Source organism: Vigna angularis, chromosome 1 (assembly GCF_016808095.1).
Source record: "Vigna angularis cultivar LongXiaoDou No.4 chromosome 1, ASM1680809v1, whole genome shotgun sequence".
NCBI classification, from domain to species: Eukaryota; Viridiplantae; Streptophyta; class Magnoliopsida; order Fabales; family Fabaceae; genus Vigna; species Vigna angularis.
The window spans coordinates 5,926,183-5,943,165 of record NC_068970.1 but is presented as its reverse complement, the minus strand read 5'-3'; the positions used below and the strand labels follow the sequence as shown (position 1 = coordinate 5,943,165).

Below are 16,983 nucleotides of genomic sequence, written 5' to 3'. Positions count from 1 at the left end.
AATTAAAGAATAATTTAGAAAATTAAATAAGTTGTAATTTTATTTTAAAATTGCAGACAATTTGTTTTTGTAAGACCCATGAAAAATATTTATAGTAAATTTTAGTATTTTATTAGTAATAATAATTTTAATGGATAGAAAAATATAAATTTTGGATATAAAATTATAGTAATTTTATAAGGAGAGGTTAAAATTTTTGATAACTTATTTAGTATTTTTTTTTTTTAAGAAAATCGAATAGTAAAAAGTGAATAGTGAATAGTAAATAGTAAAAAGTAAATAGTAAATAGTAAAAAGTAAATAGTAAAAATAAATTTTCAGCATTTGGATTCCTTAGCATGGAAGAAAGTAGTAGGTAGAAATTAGGATCAGATTTAGTGAGAAAGTGATTGAAATATTATTTTTAAATAATATTAAAATAATAAATAATATTAAAATATTAAGGAATAGTAAATTTTTTTTACTATAAATAGCCATGGGAGGGAAGGGTATTTGGCACCAAGAGAAGAGGAATCAAGTGAGAGCTTGAGAAATAGAGAAGAAAGAGTTAGGGAGAAATTTTTAGTTGCAAGAAGAGTAGAGGTTCTGAAAGGTTTCGGGGGAAACAAATTCGGAGCAGGAGATTAAGTCTGGAATAGAGGTAAGGGGAGCTAATCCTTCTTGTATATGATTTTTATCCATGTTATGATAATGAATATGAGTTGTGAGTATGTTAAAATTTTGGTAATGGTAGTTATCTATTCACTTATATAAATTTAGTTTTTATGATTATAATTTTCTTATTTTCGAGTTAGTATGGTAAAACTTTTCTTTTAATTATTTTGACCGTTGGATTTAGCTACAATTTTAATATATGAATCCTAAGACCTATTTCTTCACTTTGACCGTTGGGATTTGTAATTAGAAGTCTATACTTAGAGAAATAAATCCTGCATGTTGGAGTAAATTAATTACACCTATAGATCTGTTACTGAGTCATCTCGGTAAAATATATATTACGACTTATTTGACCGTTAGATCAACTTGAAATTTTTATATATGATTCCTAAGATATATTAATACACTTTGATCGATCGGATTATAAATTGAAAGTCTATGTTTAGAGAAAATAATTTTTAAGTTTTTGAAAAATCTGATGAACACTATATTTCTGTTCTTAAGTTATCATGGTAAACATTTCCTATATATTTTATTTACCGTTAGATTGAGCCCAAAATTTAGTATGTAATTCATAAGACATATTAAGTCATTTTGACCGTTCAGATTTGTAAGTAAATGTCTGTGCTTAGGAAAATTAGTTCCGCATTTTGAGTATAACCAAAAACCACTTAAAATTCTGCACCTGAGTTACCTCGGTAAAACCTCAATATCTATCTAGTTAACCGTTGGATCAACCTGAAATTTTAATATGTAGTTTATAACAAATAGTGAATTATTGTGACCATTCAGATTTGAAATCGGAATTACAGATTTATAGATATTAATTTCGTATCTTCTCAGGGATCTCAATATTGCTTAATTTCTATTTTTTTTTATATATCTATATTAAATTTCGGTGTTAATATTATATGCTGTTGTTTTAAATCTGTAAATAAGAAATTTGTTAAAAACTAGTTGAGGAACGCTTTGGCTAAGGAAAGATTTGGTACTTAAGTTGTCCATTGTGACGCACCTCTCTTTCCTGGAAGTTTACTCGACAAGTTTTTAACTTAAATCCTATTGAACAGATTATGTACTGTTAAATTATTGTGCAATATATCTGGTTGGAATGGAAATGTCTGATGAATTCATGTTATTGTGGTAGATATGGAATTATGAATTATAATTGTGATGATTGCATTTTATTATATTGGATTTGAATTTATGCATCTGAACATGTATGAGTATTACAGGGAGATGTCGTAAGGGTATAATATGAGTTGAGGAATGTGAGTATGGTATGAGTCTCGCGGAGAGATTTTGTAATGTCATGGTATGTGTATGAGGATTGTGGTGAGATTTCGTAATGAGTTAAGGAATGTGAGCATGGTATGAGTTTCGTGGAGAGATTCAGTTATGGTATTTATGTATATGTTGATGTTGAGGGTCCCGTAGTTGGAGGTTATCCTGATACTCTAATAATGATTCAGTCTCAAGTAGAGAATGATGAATTATGTGGTGAGAGGGGCAGGAGGTCCTGGTCTTTGTGCCGGTTTAGGACATAGTGAGGGGACTAACCTTGTGAATAGTATGGAGGGCAGAATGTCTTGGTCTATGTGCCGGTTTTGGACATAGTGAGGGGACTAAGAATGACATCACAAGTGCGGAACCTCCCGTGATCGCTCATCAACATATCGTTGGGATAAGTGCCTATTGAATATCGTGGGGATAAGTGCCTATTGGGTATTGGAATGAGTGTTTATTTGGGTATTGTGGGATGAGTGTTTATTGGGTATTGTGGAATGAGTGTTTATTGGGTATTGTGGGATGAGTGTTTATTGGGTATTATGGAATGAATGTCTATTGAGTATTATGGTATTTATTGGGTATTGTGGGACGAGTGTCTAATAGGAATTGGGGTACGATGGTATGAGGGTGTCTGACATAATTATTATATGATGTTTGTATCGAAGTAATTATGCATGTCTTATAAATGATTTGTTGCATGTTAGCTCACCCTACTTGTTTGTGTTTTGTGTTTGGGTATGTGCGATGATCGTATAATTCGTTATACGGGAGCAGATGAAGGAATGTCGCCTCACATAGTACCAAGGAAAGAGGAGTCGAAAAACTATAATTAGAATCTTTTTACATGTATAGACTTATATCAACTAGGAAATTTTAAAGGGTGAGATTACGGAATGTTACCGTAAATGTAATGTTAATTATCAAGTGTGAAAATTTGGGATGTTACATTAATGTGAAAAGTTGAGATGTTACATTAATGTGAGAATTTGGGATGTTACAGTTTTTGTCTTTAATTTTTCAAGTTATTTTTGAATCCGATGTTTTTGGACTTTCTTTTATGGTTTTTTAGATGTTTGAAACATTTGTGTCTGTATATTAGGACATTAAATACATATGTAGACATTTTTGAGTCATAATATATACATTTACATTTTTTAGAGAGGATTCTTATGGTTATTGGATTAGAATTTTCAATTTTATCATAAATTCACATTTTTATGATAAATCTTCACTTGACTTATCAATCTGCTAGATTGTGACGTCCTTATATCTTTGTCTTGTTCCATATTATTCTTTAATTTATTTTTGTTGTGTTTTTATTTTTGTTATACTTATTGAGTATTCAAACTGAAAAAAGATTATACTCTTTTATAAATAGGATCATATCATTTAGTCATTTAAATTATGGTATTAACCAAGAAGATTATTAATTTTCACCATCTTATCTTATGTTGCATGAAATTTATTTATTCGAGGAAAATAATATTTTCACACCTACATATTTTCTAGAAAACTATTTGATTTTTTTTAATAATAAAATATTATATTTAGATGATGATGATAAATATAAATAAATTTTAAAATGAAATAATTAAATACATATGGTGAATTCTATAAAATATAAAGTTGAAGATATCATATTTCTTTTGATTAAATATAGTGATGATGATGGTTTTAATATTGGCTTTCACCTAAAAGTATGTTCTTTTGTGACAACAAATTGAAGTAGCTAAGCATGGGTTAGAATGTGTTTTTAACATTAATATTTTTTATTCGAAAGTCTTAATTTAAACATTTAGACTAAAATTCTAGATCTCGAAAAGATTAAGAAAATCAAATATCTCTTTTTAAAAAATAGAATGATAAATTTTTTAGATTAATAAAATATAAAAAATAAAGATTGCATTAACCTTTGATTAAGGTTATATTTTTACAATTTTTTCATAAAAATGTATAAGAAAAACATTAAAAAAAATGAAATTAACTTCGCATTAGTTAAAAATGAAATTTTAGAAAAACAATATGAAAACATTTACAATTTAAAATTCTTAATAAAAACCTTATATTGGTCCAATAGAATTTTTACAAAAGTTTATATTTAAACTAATTTCAGTAAGTAGTGTTATGTGGTAAAGTTTGTTAAAGAAACCTGATTGATAGAGTGTTTAGAACACGTGGAACTTATTAGTATGGGAAATAGAAGCTACGTGGAACTTTCTTCAATCTCACATTTTCAATATTTCACATTAATTCTTCACCTTCCTTCAGTGTGAAAGTTGCATATTCACGTGCCATGCATGTGCCTTCATCTTCTCCCATTTCCAACACTAATCTCATCACACAGACATTATTCTTTCAATTATTTTTCTTCTTTCTGTACCAAATTGGACAGTTCATTGTTGATTTCATGGCAAGAATTCAAAAGCAGTGTCTGCTTCACTTATTGCTTTTCATAACAACCATGGATAGATGACTTTCACAATATCAAACCACCTTGTTTTAATACGACGTTGTTTCTCGGAAAAGGTGGTAACAGTTTCGAAACATAAAAAATGTTTACAAGGAGATGATAGGGGCATTTTGGACCGAATTTTCAATTGGGGAACAGTTCCAACCCTTCTCTTTGCTGTAAGACACCGTAAAGTGTTTAGGAACCCAATTTTCTCCCTTTGATTCTCTTTCTCTGCGAAGCTCTCTCTGTCTTTCTTCTATACTTTTCTTTGCTTCTTTTGCTTTTCCCCACTCTTTGCTTAAGATGGCTTCGCTCAACTCACTCCAAACATGAGCCGTTTCCGCTGGCCACACACTCTGCATATACAATGTACAACACAATCTCATAGTAAGAAAACTATTCCACATGAAAGTTTTAAAAAATGATATTTTCTTACATATACGTGATACATGATAAAAATAAATTTGGGTTTATTTCTAATTTTGTTTTAATTTTATTTTTTGTTGTTGTTGGGTTTGGGTTCTTTAGTTGTAGTGTTTATGTTTTTTTTCATATGTTGTTGCATATGTTTCTATTTATATTGTTCTTGGCCAGTATATTATACTCGGTCAGTATTATTCTGTTTTTGGTTTTATTTTTCTTTGTAACGAGTTCTGCTGCACAACTATTTAAAGGTCTGGGCAATTCAATGTAACTTGATAAGGCTGATCACATTATAAAGTAGTGTCGGACTGAAAAAAAGAAGGAGAAAACTTTTCTTATTGAAGATGACAAAGAGATAGGAATTCTGATGTCAAGGAGCTTGAACATCGAGTTGGAGAATGGATGTCGAGTTGGGACCGGGCTATATACGAGGAGACCGAATACTGAGCTTAGCCTAGGTTGTAGGATGACGATAGATACTAGAAGCCGAGCTAAATCTGAACTGCATGACATAAAAGAGACCAAAGCCAGGTTGTGCTTGAGATCAGAAGCTGAGCTCTTAAACAACTCGGCCTGGTACCTAGACACATGGGCGAGTAACCATATATGCAGAGATGAGAGTTTTTCAAAGAACTCTCCAAGGTTGAGGGCAGGTTTTCCAAAGACAGCTGAGTACCAATTAGAGGAACAACTCGGATTGATACGTAACGACCTGTGTACTGATCACTCCTGATTCATTCAACGATAACAAGTATTTTGTTTCTTTTGTAGATGATTTTTCTTGGCAAACTTTGGTGTATTCAACGATAAGAAACAAACAAACACATTGTTCAGTTTCACTTTATCCGAAAAAAGTAAAGAAAGGAAGCGTGGAGCTTGAATCATTAATATGTTCACAAAGTTATTCTCTGGAGTCTCAGGAGTGCAGAAAGTTGATCGTGATAAAAGATGAAAAAATGTAAGTTTAAAGAAGATTTTTGTTGGAATAAACTTAAATTTGGATTTTATTTGTAATTTTTTTTAGTTTTATTTTTCTGTTTTTCCGTTGCCGGATTCTGGTTCTGGTTTTTTCGTTTTTCTGTTTTCGTATATGTTTCTGTTTTTATTGTACCCAACCAATATATTATACTCGGCCAGCAAGATATTTCTGATTGTCTGTCGTATTTTACACACACACACACACACACACACACACACATATATATATATATATATATATATATATATATATATATATATATATATATATATATTGTACTTCCTGGGCTAACACAAGGAAGTGAAATATATATGATATTTGTTACCTCTGGATCCTTGACAATAGGAGGTTGGAGTCCTGATATAACTTGTTTTGCATCATAGATCACTCTTACTTCTGCACTGTCTGTATTCTTCACTGTTACAGTACTGCAATAACCCATTTATGGGAATCATTGGATTAGCGACACATCACAAAAAGTAGGTGCAAGGAAGGTACGTAGGTTTTGATTTCTGATCACATACAGATAATTAGTTAATAAAACTTCAGAGTGGGATACCTACCTTTCCCAATGACCTTCGATTTTATACAGAATTTTCTTAGATAATGAATCAAAGATTTTCCCTTTAACCAGTCTCCGATTGGTCCCAAATCCAAAGAAAGACTGGCTAACGTAGCTTAATTCTGCCACGAGGCCTGTTTCTATGCACCGGATAGTGACATTTCCAATCCAATCAACTCCGGGTACTGGGAAAATTCTGATAAGGAGATTAGGAGAATTCATTTCATAGGTCTCTCCATGATTGTGGAGCTTCGACTGTCGTATGCCATGCACATGAACTTCTACTGAAGTACCTGCATGATTCATTTTGTTATGCACATATAAGTCTTTCTTTACTAATTTTAATTCAAAGATTTTAGTCATTGCAAAATTTAAGAAAGACAAAGAATTCCAATTATTATGTAAATTGACATTTATTTTACAAAATAACATATATACGTTGAAGAAGTTAAATTACCAGTGAATTTTGGAGCAGTAGAGTTGCACCATATAATTTCTATATTCTCCTTATAATCAGTTGCATGGAGAGCAGACACGGGAGGGTGATGTGAAACCTGTGAGAACAAAACATGTGTGTATGGAGATTTGTTGCCACAGGGTGATCAAGATAATAAGGTGAGAATGAAAAAACACAGTGAGTATATATATATATATATATATATATATATATACAGTACCTGTTCCAGTAAGACATTGAGGGTTCCTTTGGAAACATGGTGAGTCTCACCAAGAGTGGGGTTGTAGGGTGCAACACCAACCCAAAAGGGACGCACTAGAAATGGTCCATCCTACAACATTTATGAGTCTATCCAATGGCGTGTTGCCACCGTTGAGGTTGCTTAGGATGTCTAATGCTGTGGAATATACTGACTCTGCATAGCACTGAAGTTCTGACTTGGGCATGTTGAACTCAGGTGGAAGCTGCACCGATCAAGTACAATAATCAAAAATGAAAATTACTTCTCAAACATGTTATCTAATATACTATTTACAACTTTCCATTACATCATTAGATTTCAAATTAAAAAGCTTTTTTTATAATGAGTTATATGGAACTAAGGATCTTGCCCAAGCAATCTAAACAATGGCCATTGTGCAATCCTAGCTAATCTCAATCAATCTTCATTTAACAGTACAGAAAAGGTTTAAGCTTCCCAAAAATGGCCAATAAAATAGAACTAACTTATATGACATGACAGATATGAGAACTGATGAAGCATATATTTTGAAACTTTTATTCAATCATTTGTGAAGGACTAGCCAAGTTTGATGAGATGAACAAACTAAGGACATGTTTCTCTCTCTCTCTCTCTCTCTCTCTATATATATATATATATATATATATATGTATGTATTAAATGATGATGTAGCTTACCTTGAAGCAAGAGACATCGGATCCTGGGCGGACATTCTTAAAGAGACTAAGTATGCGGCGCAAAATGTGTGGAGCTTTAGGGTTTGTTTCCTCATCTGATTGCCTCTCCGATGAGAATGGCCTTGTGAGGACTATTTTTTTCTCCTACACCAACACATGCCCAGAAAACAAAACGTAACACACTATAATTTGTGAATGAGAGAAATAAATCTGTGTACTTACTTACCATGTATATGTATGTTTGTATCTTCAACAACTTGTCTTGCAGATTTCAGAAGCTAGCTAAGCTGAACCTGATGAAGCTTGAGCTGAATAGATATGTTGATTGAACAAGTGGTAGCTAGCTACTCTACTTGCTGTTTTTATTTATATCATACGTACACTCTCTGGAAAACCCTTAATTTGCCCTCTCCTCTACGCTACCTACTGCTTAATAATTCCTCACCACCATTCTCTGCAAATATCAGTATATGCTGCCCATCTCCATTTTTATGAAAAAAATTATTGCATAAATAACTCATATTTTACTTCTTAAGTATCTAAATATTGCAATTTATTCATTAAATTACTTCTTAAACTTTATAACCTAATATCAAATTAGTATTTCACATACTTTAGTAATGACATTGTCTCACAAAATTTAATGGTAAAATGTTGAATAATCATCGATTTATAATCATGAACAAGAAAATTGAATTTGTCACTCGCTTTAACAATCTGTCGGTGTTATATATGTAGTTCATCCGTTTTTTTTGTATTTTAGTGCTATTTTACAGGAAATAATAAATATAAAAAAAATTATTTTAATAAAACAATTGTATTCTATTTTACTTTTTTTTCTCTATTTTACACTATACATATATATGTGTAAACTATTTAAAAATTAGAATTATTATAAATGATGAAGATATATACTAGAAAGAATAATAAATATGGTTATCAAAATTTTAAAAAAAGAACAGATAAAAAGAAGAATGACTCTTGCTAAGGTCGCATTCATCTTTTATTTTGTATATTAAGTCTTTTATGCTTCTCAAGATGAGATCAAATCTAATAACGACGTGGTTTTATGTTAATTAAAAATTAATGAAACTGGAAATTAACACTTTATAAAAGTTATCGAAACCTTTTTACTAATAGTAGTAGATATTTTAGTTAAAAACCTGGACTTTGAAAGCTACAATATATTTAACCCATCTAAAACAAATAATTGATTTCGATGTTCTTGAAGAAAAATAAATAAAACTACAACGTTTTCAATCGTGTTCACATGTTGCATCATGGATTGACAGAGATCGAGCACGTTTAACATGTCCAAAGCTATGGTTGTGACGATAAAGACTATTCCACTCCCATCGTTTTCCGCCGAGGATTACTCTCTACACCACCCCACAATGCTTCCTGTTTCACTACATTTTTTAAAAATTTCAAAACTATCCTTTATATTTTAAAATATCATACATTCATTAAGTTTTCTTTTTCATTTTAGTTTTTAGTTTATTAATATATTATAATTTAAATTAATATATAAATATTATTTAATTTTTTAAAATTTATTACATAATTATATATAAATTAATTTTATTTTATTTAATAAAATAATAATTATTAAATTAATTTATATATTATTATTTAATTAATTATTATAATATATTATATATTAATAGTTAAACGAAGATGTAGCGACATTCGTTAAGACTATTTTTTAAGTTTATTAATACGTTATAATTTAAATTAATATATAAATATTATTTAATTTTTTAAAATTTATTACATAATTATATATAAAATAATTATTATTAAATTAATTTATATATTATTATTTAATTAATTATTATAATATATTATATATTAATAATTAAACGGATATGTCACATCCGTTAAGGCTTTTTCTTATTTTTAATTTACGGATGTGATGTGATCAAATTCATTGACGGATATCAATATCTATTAATGTTGATATTCGTTTTATTAAAAAGATAAATTAGGTATGTGTAGGTGTAGGAAGTGTTTGATGGTGGTGAAGAGAGCGATACTCTTTTTTGTTTTTGTTATATCTTTTTGGTCCTTCCATTTTATTTTTTGGTTTTCACTATTTTAATTGTGAAACATCAATCTATTGATAAACGAGATGTTTCATATTTATTAAAAAAGCCTGTTAATATAACATGTTCCTGGATATTTATGGCAACACGTTTACTGTAAAATTTTTAATATTAAAATAATTGATAATACAAAAGTACTGAATTTTAAAATGAAAATTACTAATAACAATAAATAAATTAGGGAGCTATAATAGGGGCTAAAGGGACCCATTTATGAATGGGTGAACAGTTCCATTCTCTCGTGTCTTTGCTGTAGGACACCCTAAAATTCTTAGGAACCCAACTTTCTCCTTTCATACCTCTTTCTCTCACCATCTTCTTCTCTCTTTCTTCCACACCTTCCTTTTCTTCTCTTGCTTTCTCCCATTCATTCTTCATTATGGCTTCACTCAACTCGCCCCAAACAACAGCTGATTCACTTGTCAACACACCCTGCATATGACAATTACAACAACAATAAAACCTTTTGATGGTCAAATTATCTAACATCGAGTAAAATTTAAATTATTAACTCTATTGATAGTATATTAATTCATGCTGACAATTGTTGGTCGTTTCTGTAAAGTACCAAACTTATGACGTATGATTAATTGTTAGTGTTAACTAAACCCATCTGAATTTTAACTTTGCATAATGACCGAGATTATTAATGTACATCTGTATCTGCTTGGGTAGCTATGCAGAAGTCTTTCCTACAGTACATGTGTTTGAAAAGGGACGTGTGCTCTGAATTACAGAGTAATATTTTCTCCCAACCAAACCAATGCCAACACGTCTATACAATTAAATGATTGATGTGATATGTTAACAAAATTATACTTCTATAAAAAAAATCAAAATAAGATAAGAAGAAGATATTGTTAATGATTATCGATTGCTGTAGGACTCACTAAAACTGAAGCACATAATGATGTTATGTGAGGAGGTGCTCTACCGTATTTAATTGTTTTTTATGTGTTGCTATCATTTGAGTTTCTTTTTCATTGTCATATGGAAAAAAGAGCAACAATCTATCACTTCTTTTTTAAGTTTCAAAAGGATAAACTGATGAGGACATACAAAATAATACTGTTTGACTGTAAAATTTACCAACTATTAAAAACTTAGAACCAAATTACAACCATAATTACTTTTAAATTTTGACAATCTAATAGTTAGATTAAATTTTTTTATCAAATAAGTAAGCCTGCAGGTTTTTATAATTATTTGATAGTCATCAAATAAAATTTGATATCTATCCGGTCAACCAAAAGCCGAATGGTTAACTACCCAAGTCGGCGGCAATTACCAAACCAGACAGTAACTAGCAGATCAGAAAGCAAGTCATCAACTCGAACGGTCAACTACCAAACCGGCAACAAATCAACAAATTGAACGGTTAAACAATAGATTGGACAACTAATTACCAAACCGAACGGTCATAAACCACTATTTATAAATTTTGCGATGAACTTTTATTAAGATTGACTTAATTAGAACCCAAACATAACTAATCATGTTTTAATCTTAAGCAAAAAGGCTTTGGAGTTGATCTACTTTGATTCTGTTTAGACTATCTGGTTTGGTGATTGGCCATTTGATCTGTTTTCTGGCCGTCCAACCTTATGATTTGCCGCGAGCTTAGTAGTTAACCGTGTCGATTGATGACTTGTAGTCCGGTCTATTAGTTGACCATCTGAGTTAGTAAATGTCACCGGCTTGGTAATTGTCACTGGCTTGGTAGTGGACTGTCCAGGTTGATAATTTGCCATCCAAGTTGGTAGTTGCTGGACTTGATAGTTGACTGTCTGGCTTGTAGTTGACCAGACAGTCAGTAACTCTTTTGGATTAACTTGTTTCTCTCTTTAATACAATTTTACTTGTGTTTATATTCTATTGAAAAGAACAATTTTTTTCTTTAAAGGGGATGATTTATCTAGAGCACATTCTTCTAGTTACTAATCAGAAAAGGCTTCTGCAGGCCATGGCAGGAAGATTAGTTGATAAATATCACGGATGTATAAAATATAACTAACTAAAGTTCACAAGCAAATGGATACAGAACAGAGGTTAATTACCTCTGCATTCTTGATGATAGGTGTTTTGAGACCTGAAATGACTTCTTTTGCATCATATATCACCCTGATTTCTCCACTTTTTGTATCCTTCACTTGAACGGTCCTGCATAATTTAATTTCATAAGAAACGTGTCACCTATAATCATCATGTGTAGCATAATATCTTCAAAAACCAAGTCATCTGAAATTATTATTTTTCTACACAAAACTTAGAGAATTGTAGAAAAGAATTCTATGAAATAAATAAATTTTAAATCATAGAGATGGAAGAAAAATAAATGAATGTTGGAGGGACTATACACTTACTTATCCCAATGACCATCAACTTCGTAGAGAACTTTGAATAATGATGGGTCAAGGATCTTCCCTTTGATCAATTTGCGATTTCCCCCAAATCCTAAAAGCGAGTAACTTGATGTGTACGATATTTCAGCAACAAGACCTGTCTCAGGGCACCGTATATTAACATTGCCAACCCAGTCCATCCGAGGAACCGGAAGAATTCTAATTGAAAGGCGAGGACAATTCATTTCATATGTTTCCCCATGATTTAGGAGCTTCAGCATCCGTTTACCATGCACTTCTGTTTCAATGGATGTGCCTGCATATTTAGTTTGAAATACTCTCATGAATTTACAGAACATGGCTGCCGAATAAGGAGCTAGCATTTACTTCCAGAACAGGCTCACTAAAGTACTTGTTCGAGATCGTTGTGGACCAATATAAGCAATGTTTTGCGTGGATTCAACCATGGCATAAGTCAGAAGAACATGTAAAGATTCCACACCCAATTTGCCCATCTAGAGGAAGACTACAAATTGTACTAGTGACATCTGAATGAAATGCAGCACTTGATAGAATGCATGGTGGAACTACTTTTACCCCATGCTATGTCATAAATAAAAGCATCTTTCTAACACTCCCAGCCATTTCATTAGTTAAAATTCAGCAGAAATTACGGAATGATGAGTGTGACTCAACAAATACGAAGTGAAACTCCCACACATTTATGATTTGTAATTGAGTTTAAAAAATGTGAAGAGTGTACTGCGAACATATGTTCCTTTGTTAAATCTTTCTTATATCTCATAATTGGTCTATGAATGAACCACAAAAATTAGCTGCATGCCGAAAACTGAAAGCTACCACAACCATTCTGGAAGTTCATTGTCGAGACCTTAAGTAGGAATTGAAGAAGAATTGTATAGCAATGGTACATTTCAGTTTCTAAACTGTTAGTGTAGATTTGAGTTACTAATGATCCTAGAAAAAAAGGTGAAAGATACCACGAAATTTTGGAACAGGTTGCTGCCACCATATCATTTCAATGTTTTCCTTCTCATCTGTTGCATGGAGGGCAGACACAGGAGGGTTGACTGAAACCTGCAGACACAAGAAGGAGATAATGTTATTGTATTGTATCTAACACGTTGAATGAAGAGAGAGTCCAAATTTGAGCATAATGTGACTATAGTGTTGATGACAAGTTGAGAAGCAACTAGTACCTGCTCCAGTAGGACATTGAGATAGCCCTTAGAAACATGGTGTGTCTCTCCAAGAATAGGATTATAAGGAGCCACACCAAAAGATGAAGGGCGTGTGGTAGATATGCTCCATGCTACCACAGATGTGAACCTGTCCACTGGACTCTGCTCACTGTTGCATTTGCTCAGCAAGTTGGAAGATGTGCAATACACTGATTCACCATAGCATTGGAGTTGAGATTTTGGCAAATTAAACACAGGCGGCAGCTGTACACAACACAAAATACATCAATCTACTAGACAGTCATCATTAATTTTTGCTAAAAATTTAGCTTTAAAATTGTATTCACAATTATAATTTTCAGTCTTTCTTATTGCACAACATTATAGGCAAAGGTAATTAATTGATATATCGAAGTTTTAAGAAATGTGTCTAAATAGATTCATAGAATAGAATATGTCGAGCGATTAAAACTTCAGTAATCTCCTTGAAGCATTTTATGTAAATTGGGTAGGTCTAGATGAAGCTGAAAGTTAGTGTAAGAGAGAACATGCCTGGAAGTTTGTGAGATCTGATCCTGGCCGCACGTTCTTGAGTAAACTTAACAAGCGACGTAGGAGATTGGGAGCTCTATAAAACGGCTCTGCGTCAGATTCGCCTTCTATTGAGAAGGGTTTGGTCAAAACAATTTTTTTAGCTTCCTTCCCTTTCGCAACCTCCATTTCCCACCTAACCTTAAACATTTACCATTCTCTATGTATAGATTAAATTAAAAATACATTTAGAGTTATTTAAAAATATTAATAATTCAAAATATGAGCAAATAATGGTAACCTTTATAATTTTTAGCAACGATATTAAATTATTTTTTAAAAACTGATAATAGAAGAGAGTTTCTGACAGCATTCGTTTGTTGTCTTTTATTCTCTTTTATTTTAATTTCTTCATTTTAAAAAACCTATAATTTTAGTTCAATCCTTTATTTTTATATTTTAATTAACTTCTTTAAGAATATCAAACAAATAACTTGTTTTTCTACTTTTGAAAATTGTGACCAGAGTTGGTACCAAAAATATTCTACAGTATTGTGTGATGAGAGAACAGATACCAACCTTCTTTTTTTTTGTTCCTCGTTTCGTTTTCACGTGCCTTAAGGTGACATGACAACAAGCGCATAGAATATTATAATAGCATTATGTTGCGTGATTAACCAAAATGTCTACAAACAATGTAGTGTGCATTCATATGAATACCACTAAACCACCCTTTGGAGGTGCCGGAAAACAGCCATAGAAAACCAACCTTATAAGAATCGAAACTTATTTCAATCTAAAACAGTTATCAGCACGCAATCACACGTGGAAATAGTTGAGAAACACAGGACATACCTTGCACCGGTTGAGATTGAGTTTATCAAGAAGATGAAGAAGAAGCGGAATTTAGCAGTAGATTGGATGGATGAAGTGAGATGTGAGAAAAACTATGTAAGAACTCAAACTTTTGCTTCTTTGAGAATTTGATTGAATACGGAAACAAACTTTGTTGTTCGGGCCAATGGTGGAAGTATTGAGAGTGGGGGGTTTTCTTCCTGCACCTCCAATATTGTTTTTGGAATGAATTTTTAAAATCCTCCTCCCCTTTTCATTCCCTTGTGACCTGTTTTTTATTATCATTGTTTTAACAAAATATGTCATGCTTCTAAAGGGTGTTGTTCCCTCCACCATCCCAAATACTTCTGCACCTCCTTACTATTTTCTTTTATTCTAAAAATACTCTACATTTTCCCACTATTTTTTTCTATTTCAAAAATACTCTACACCTCCCACTATCCTCAACAATCTTTTTCTTTCTCTCTGCATTAATGGATCATTGTCTTTCTCTTTCTCTCTCTACATTAATGAAGCATTCATATGGCTTAGATTTAAACTTGTGATATATTGCAAAATATAAAATTGAGAAGAAACTTCAATATTAGTGCTTCTACCACTTCCATTTTATAAACTTAAAGGTTAGATGCAAATACAAAATAATAAACATAATAATAGTAAATAATATATTATTATTATTATTATTATTATATTTTATAAACTTAAAGGTTAGATGCAAATACAAAATAATAAACATAATATTAATAGTAAATAATATATTATTATTATTATTATTATTATATACTAACTTTATAATGACGAAAGAACTAAATAAATATCAAATCTTTAACAAATAACTTTTCTTTTATATTTTAAGTATTTAATAATATTTTTATATTATTTATCTAATAAATTAAATACTTTATTTAAGTTATTTGAGTCAAACATGTCGATAAGTTAAAACATAATATAATGTCAAAAATTATAGATATTAAATGTAAAAAAAACACACATATATATAAATATTTTTCTAGAAATTTAGAACAAAATTTTACCATTTATTAAGTGATTTGAAGAAGAAAAAAAATATATTGAACAGTGAAAATAAGATTGAATCAAGCTTATTTAAGGAAAAGTGTAAACAAAATTTTGTAATATATCACAAGTTTAAATCTGAATCATGTGAATGCTCCATTAATGTGTAGAGAGAAAGAGAAAGATTATTAAATATAGTGGGGAGGTGTAGGGTAATTTTGGAATAAAAGAAAATAGTGGGGAGGAGTAGAGTATTTTTGGAATAAGTGGTGGAGGGAGTAACACCCCTCTCCAAAGGGTGTTACTCCCTCCACCACCACACTTTGGTCCCACCACCACCCCATTCCTCCTTTTACCTCTCTCTTTATTTTTCCATTCCTATTTTATCCTTAATAAAATTTTAGGGTTAATATCTTTTAACCTCTAACCAATCTAATCTTTTTTAACCTCTATCCACTCTAATCCTCCAAATCCTCCACGCAGTGGGAACTCTTCTTCCTCCTCTTTTTATTTCATGTTCTTCTTCTTTTTCACACTTCTTCTTCTTATTCTAATTATGGTCTGAGAGTATGGTGGACTTTCATTAGTTAGTGTGCGAGATTGTAAGTGGTGGTGGAAGCAATTGATCAACGTGCAAGATCGGTGTGGTTGGATGGGGTGGTGTGAGAAGATTCGTCGTGAAGGAGGTGCGTAATAAACCCAAAATAATAATCGTATAATCTTTAAACGAATGTGACCATCCGTCAACGGATGTCAACATCCGTTTAAGGGAAAACGAATGTCGATATCCGTTTTGCCTTAAACGGATGTTGACATCCGTTGACGGATGGTCACATCCGTTTAAAGATTATACGTTTATTTTCCAATTATTTTTATTAGTTCATTTTTTATATTAATTTTAAAAATATTTTAATAATGTAATTTTTATGTTTTGATGTATTATTTTTTAGAAGACGGATGTGGTGGACTTGGGGGGTGAGAATTTAAAAGAAAGAGAAGAAGAGTTGGTGGTGGGGCTGAGTGAAAAGTGAGTGGGTAGAAAAATAGGATTTAAATTAAAAATAAATAAATATGATTAAAAATAAAATAAAGGTTATTTTTGTAATTAAAAAATGTTATTTTTGTAATTAAAATTTTTTTGAAGAAAGTTGGGGAGGTGGAGGGAGAAGTGGTAGTGGTGGAGGGAGTAACACCCC

At 31.3% G+C, this 16,983-nt stretch overlaps 2 protein-coding genes and 1 pseudogene across 4 annotated transcripts; all 3 read right to left on the bottom strand.

Annotated features, from left to right (window-relative positions):
• Positions 1-4,380: 4,380 nt before the first annotated feature.
• Positions 4,381-6,359, bottom strand: LOC128193364 (oxysterol-binding protein-related protein 4B-like). The gene is made up of 2 exons (XM_052873437.1): positions 6,127-6,359; positions 4,381-4,755 (listed from the first exon to the last, which is right to left on the bottom strand). Exons 1-2 carry the CDS (start codon positions 6,241-6,243, stop codon positions 4,504-4,506), a joined length of 369 nt encoding a protein of 122 aa, XP_052729397.1. The 5' UTR covers positions 6,244-6,359; the 3' UTR covers positions 4,381-4,503.
• Positions 6,360-6,586: 227 nt separating this feature from the next.
• LOC108322115 (oxysterol-binding protein-related protein 4C-like) lies at positions 6,587-8,189 on the bottom strand (annotated as a pseudogene).
• Positions 8,190-9,933: 1,744 nt separating this feature from the next.
• On the bottom strand, positions 9,934-15,002 carry LOC108322136 (oxysterol-binding protein-related protein 4C). 3 transcript variants are annotated; one of them, XM_017554124.2, is made up of 7 exons: positions 14,774-15,002; positions 13,940-14,138; positions 13,406-13,651; positions 13,187-13,283; positions 12,207-12,501; positions 11,901-12,003; positions 9,934-10,275 (listed from the first exon to the last, which is right to left on the bottom strand). In XM_017554124.2, the coding sequence occupies exons 2-7, from the start codon at positions 14,126-14,128 to the stop codon at positions 10,021-10,023; spliced, it is 1,185 nt and encodes a 394-aa protein (XP_017409613.1). In that variant the 5' UTR covers positions 14,129-14,138; positions 14,774-15,002; the 3' UTR covers positions 9,934-10,020. The 3 variants fall into 3 exon arrangements, with proteins under 3 accessions (XP_017409613.1, XP_017409614.1, XP_017409615.1); XM_017554125.2 differs by having other exon boundaries at positions 13,940-14,119; XM_017554126.2 differs by having other exon boundaries at positions 13,940-14,114.
• Positions 15,003-16,983: the final 1,981 nt, after the last annotated feature.

What these genes read in the sequence shown, in the direction of transcription:
- LOC128193364 (XM_052873437.1), bottom strand. Translation starts at nt 6,243, where the DNA reads ATGGGTTATTGCAGTACTGTAACAGTGAAGAATACAGACAGTGCAGAA. An exon ending in CTATTGTCAAGGATCCAGAG is followed by an intron (nt 4,756 to 6,126) that starts GTAACAAATATC and finishes TTGTATATGCAG; the next exon opens with AGTGTGTGGCCAGCGGAAAC.
- LOC108322136 (XM_017554124.2), bottom strand. Translation starts at nt 14,128, where the DNA reads ATGTTTAAGGTTAGGTGGGAAATGGAGGTTGCGAAAGGGAAGGAAGCT. An exon ending in ACCTGTTCCAAAATTTCGTG is followed by an intron (nt 12,502 to 13,186) that starts GTATCTTTCACC and finishes CTAAATATGCAG; the next exon opens with GCACATCCATTGAAACAGAA. An exon ending in GTTGATGGTCATTGGGATAA is followed by an intron (nt 12,004 to 12,206) that starts GTAAGTGTATAG and finishes TAAATTATGCAG; the next exon opens with GACCGTTCAAGTGAAGGATA.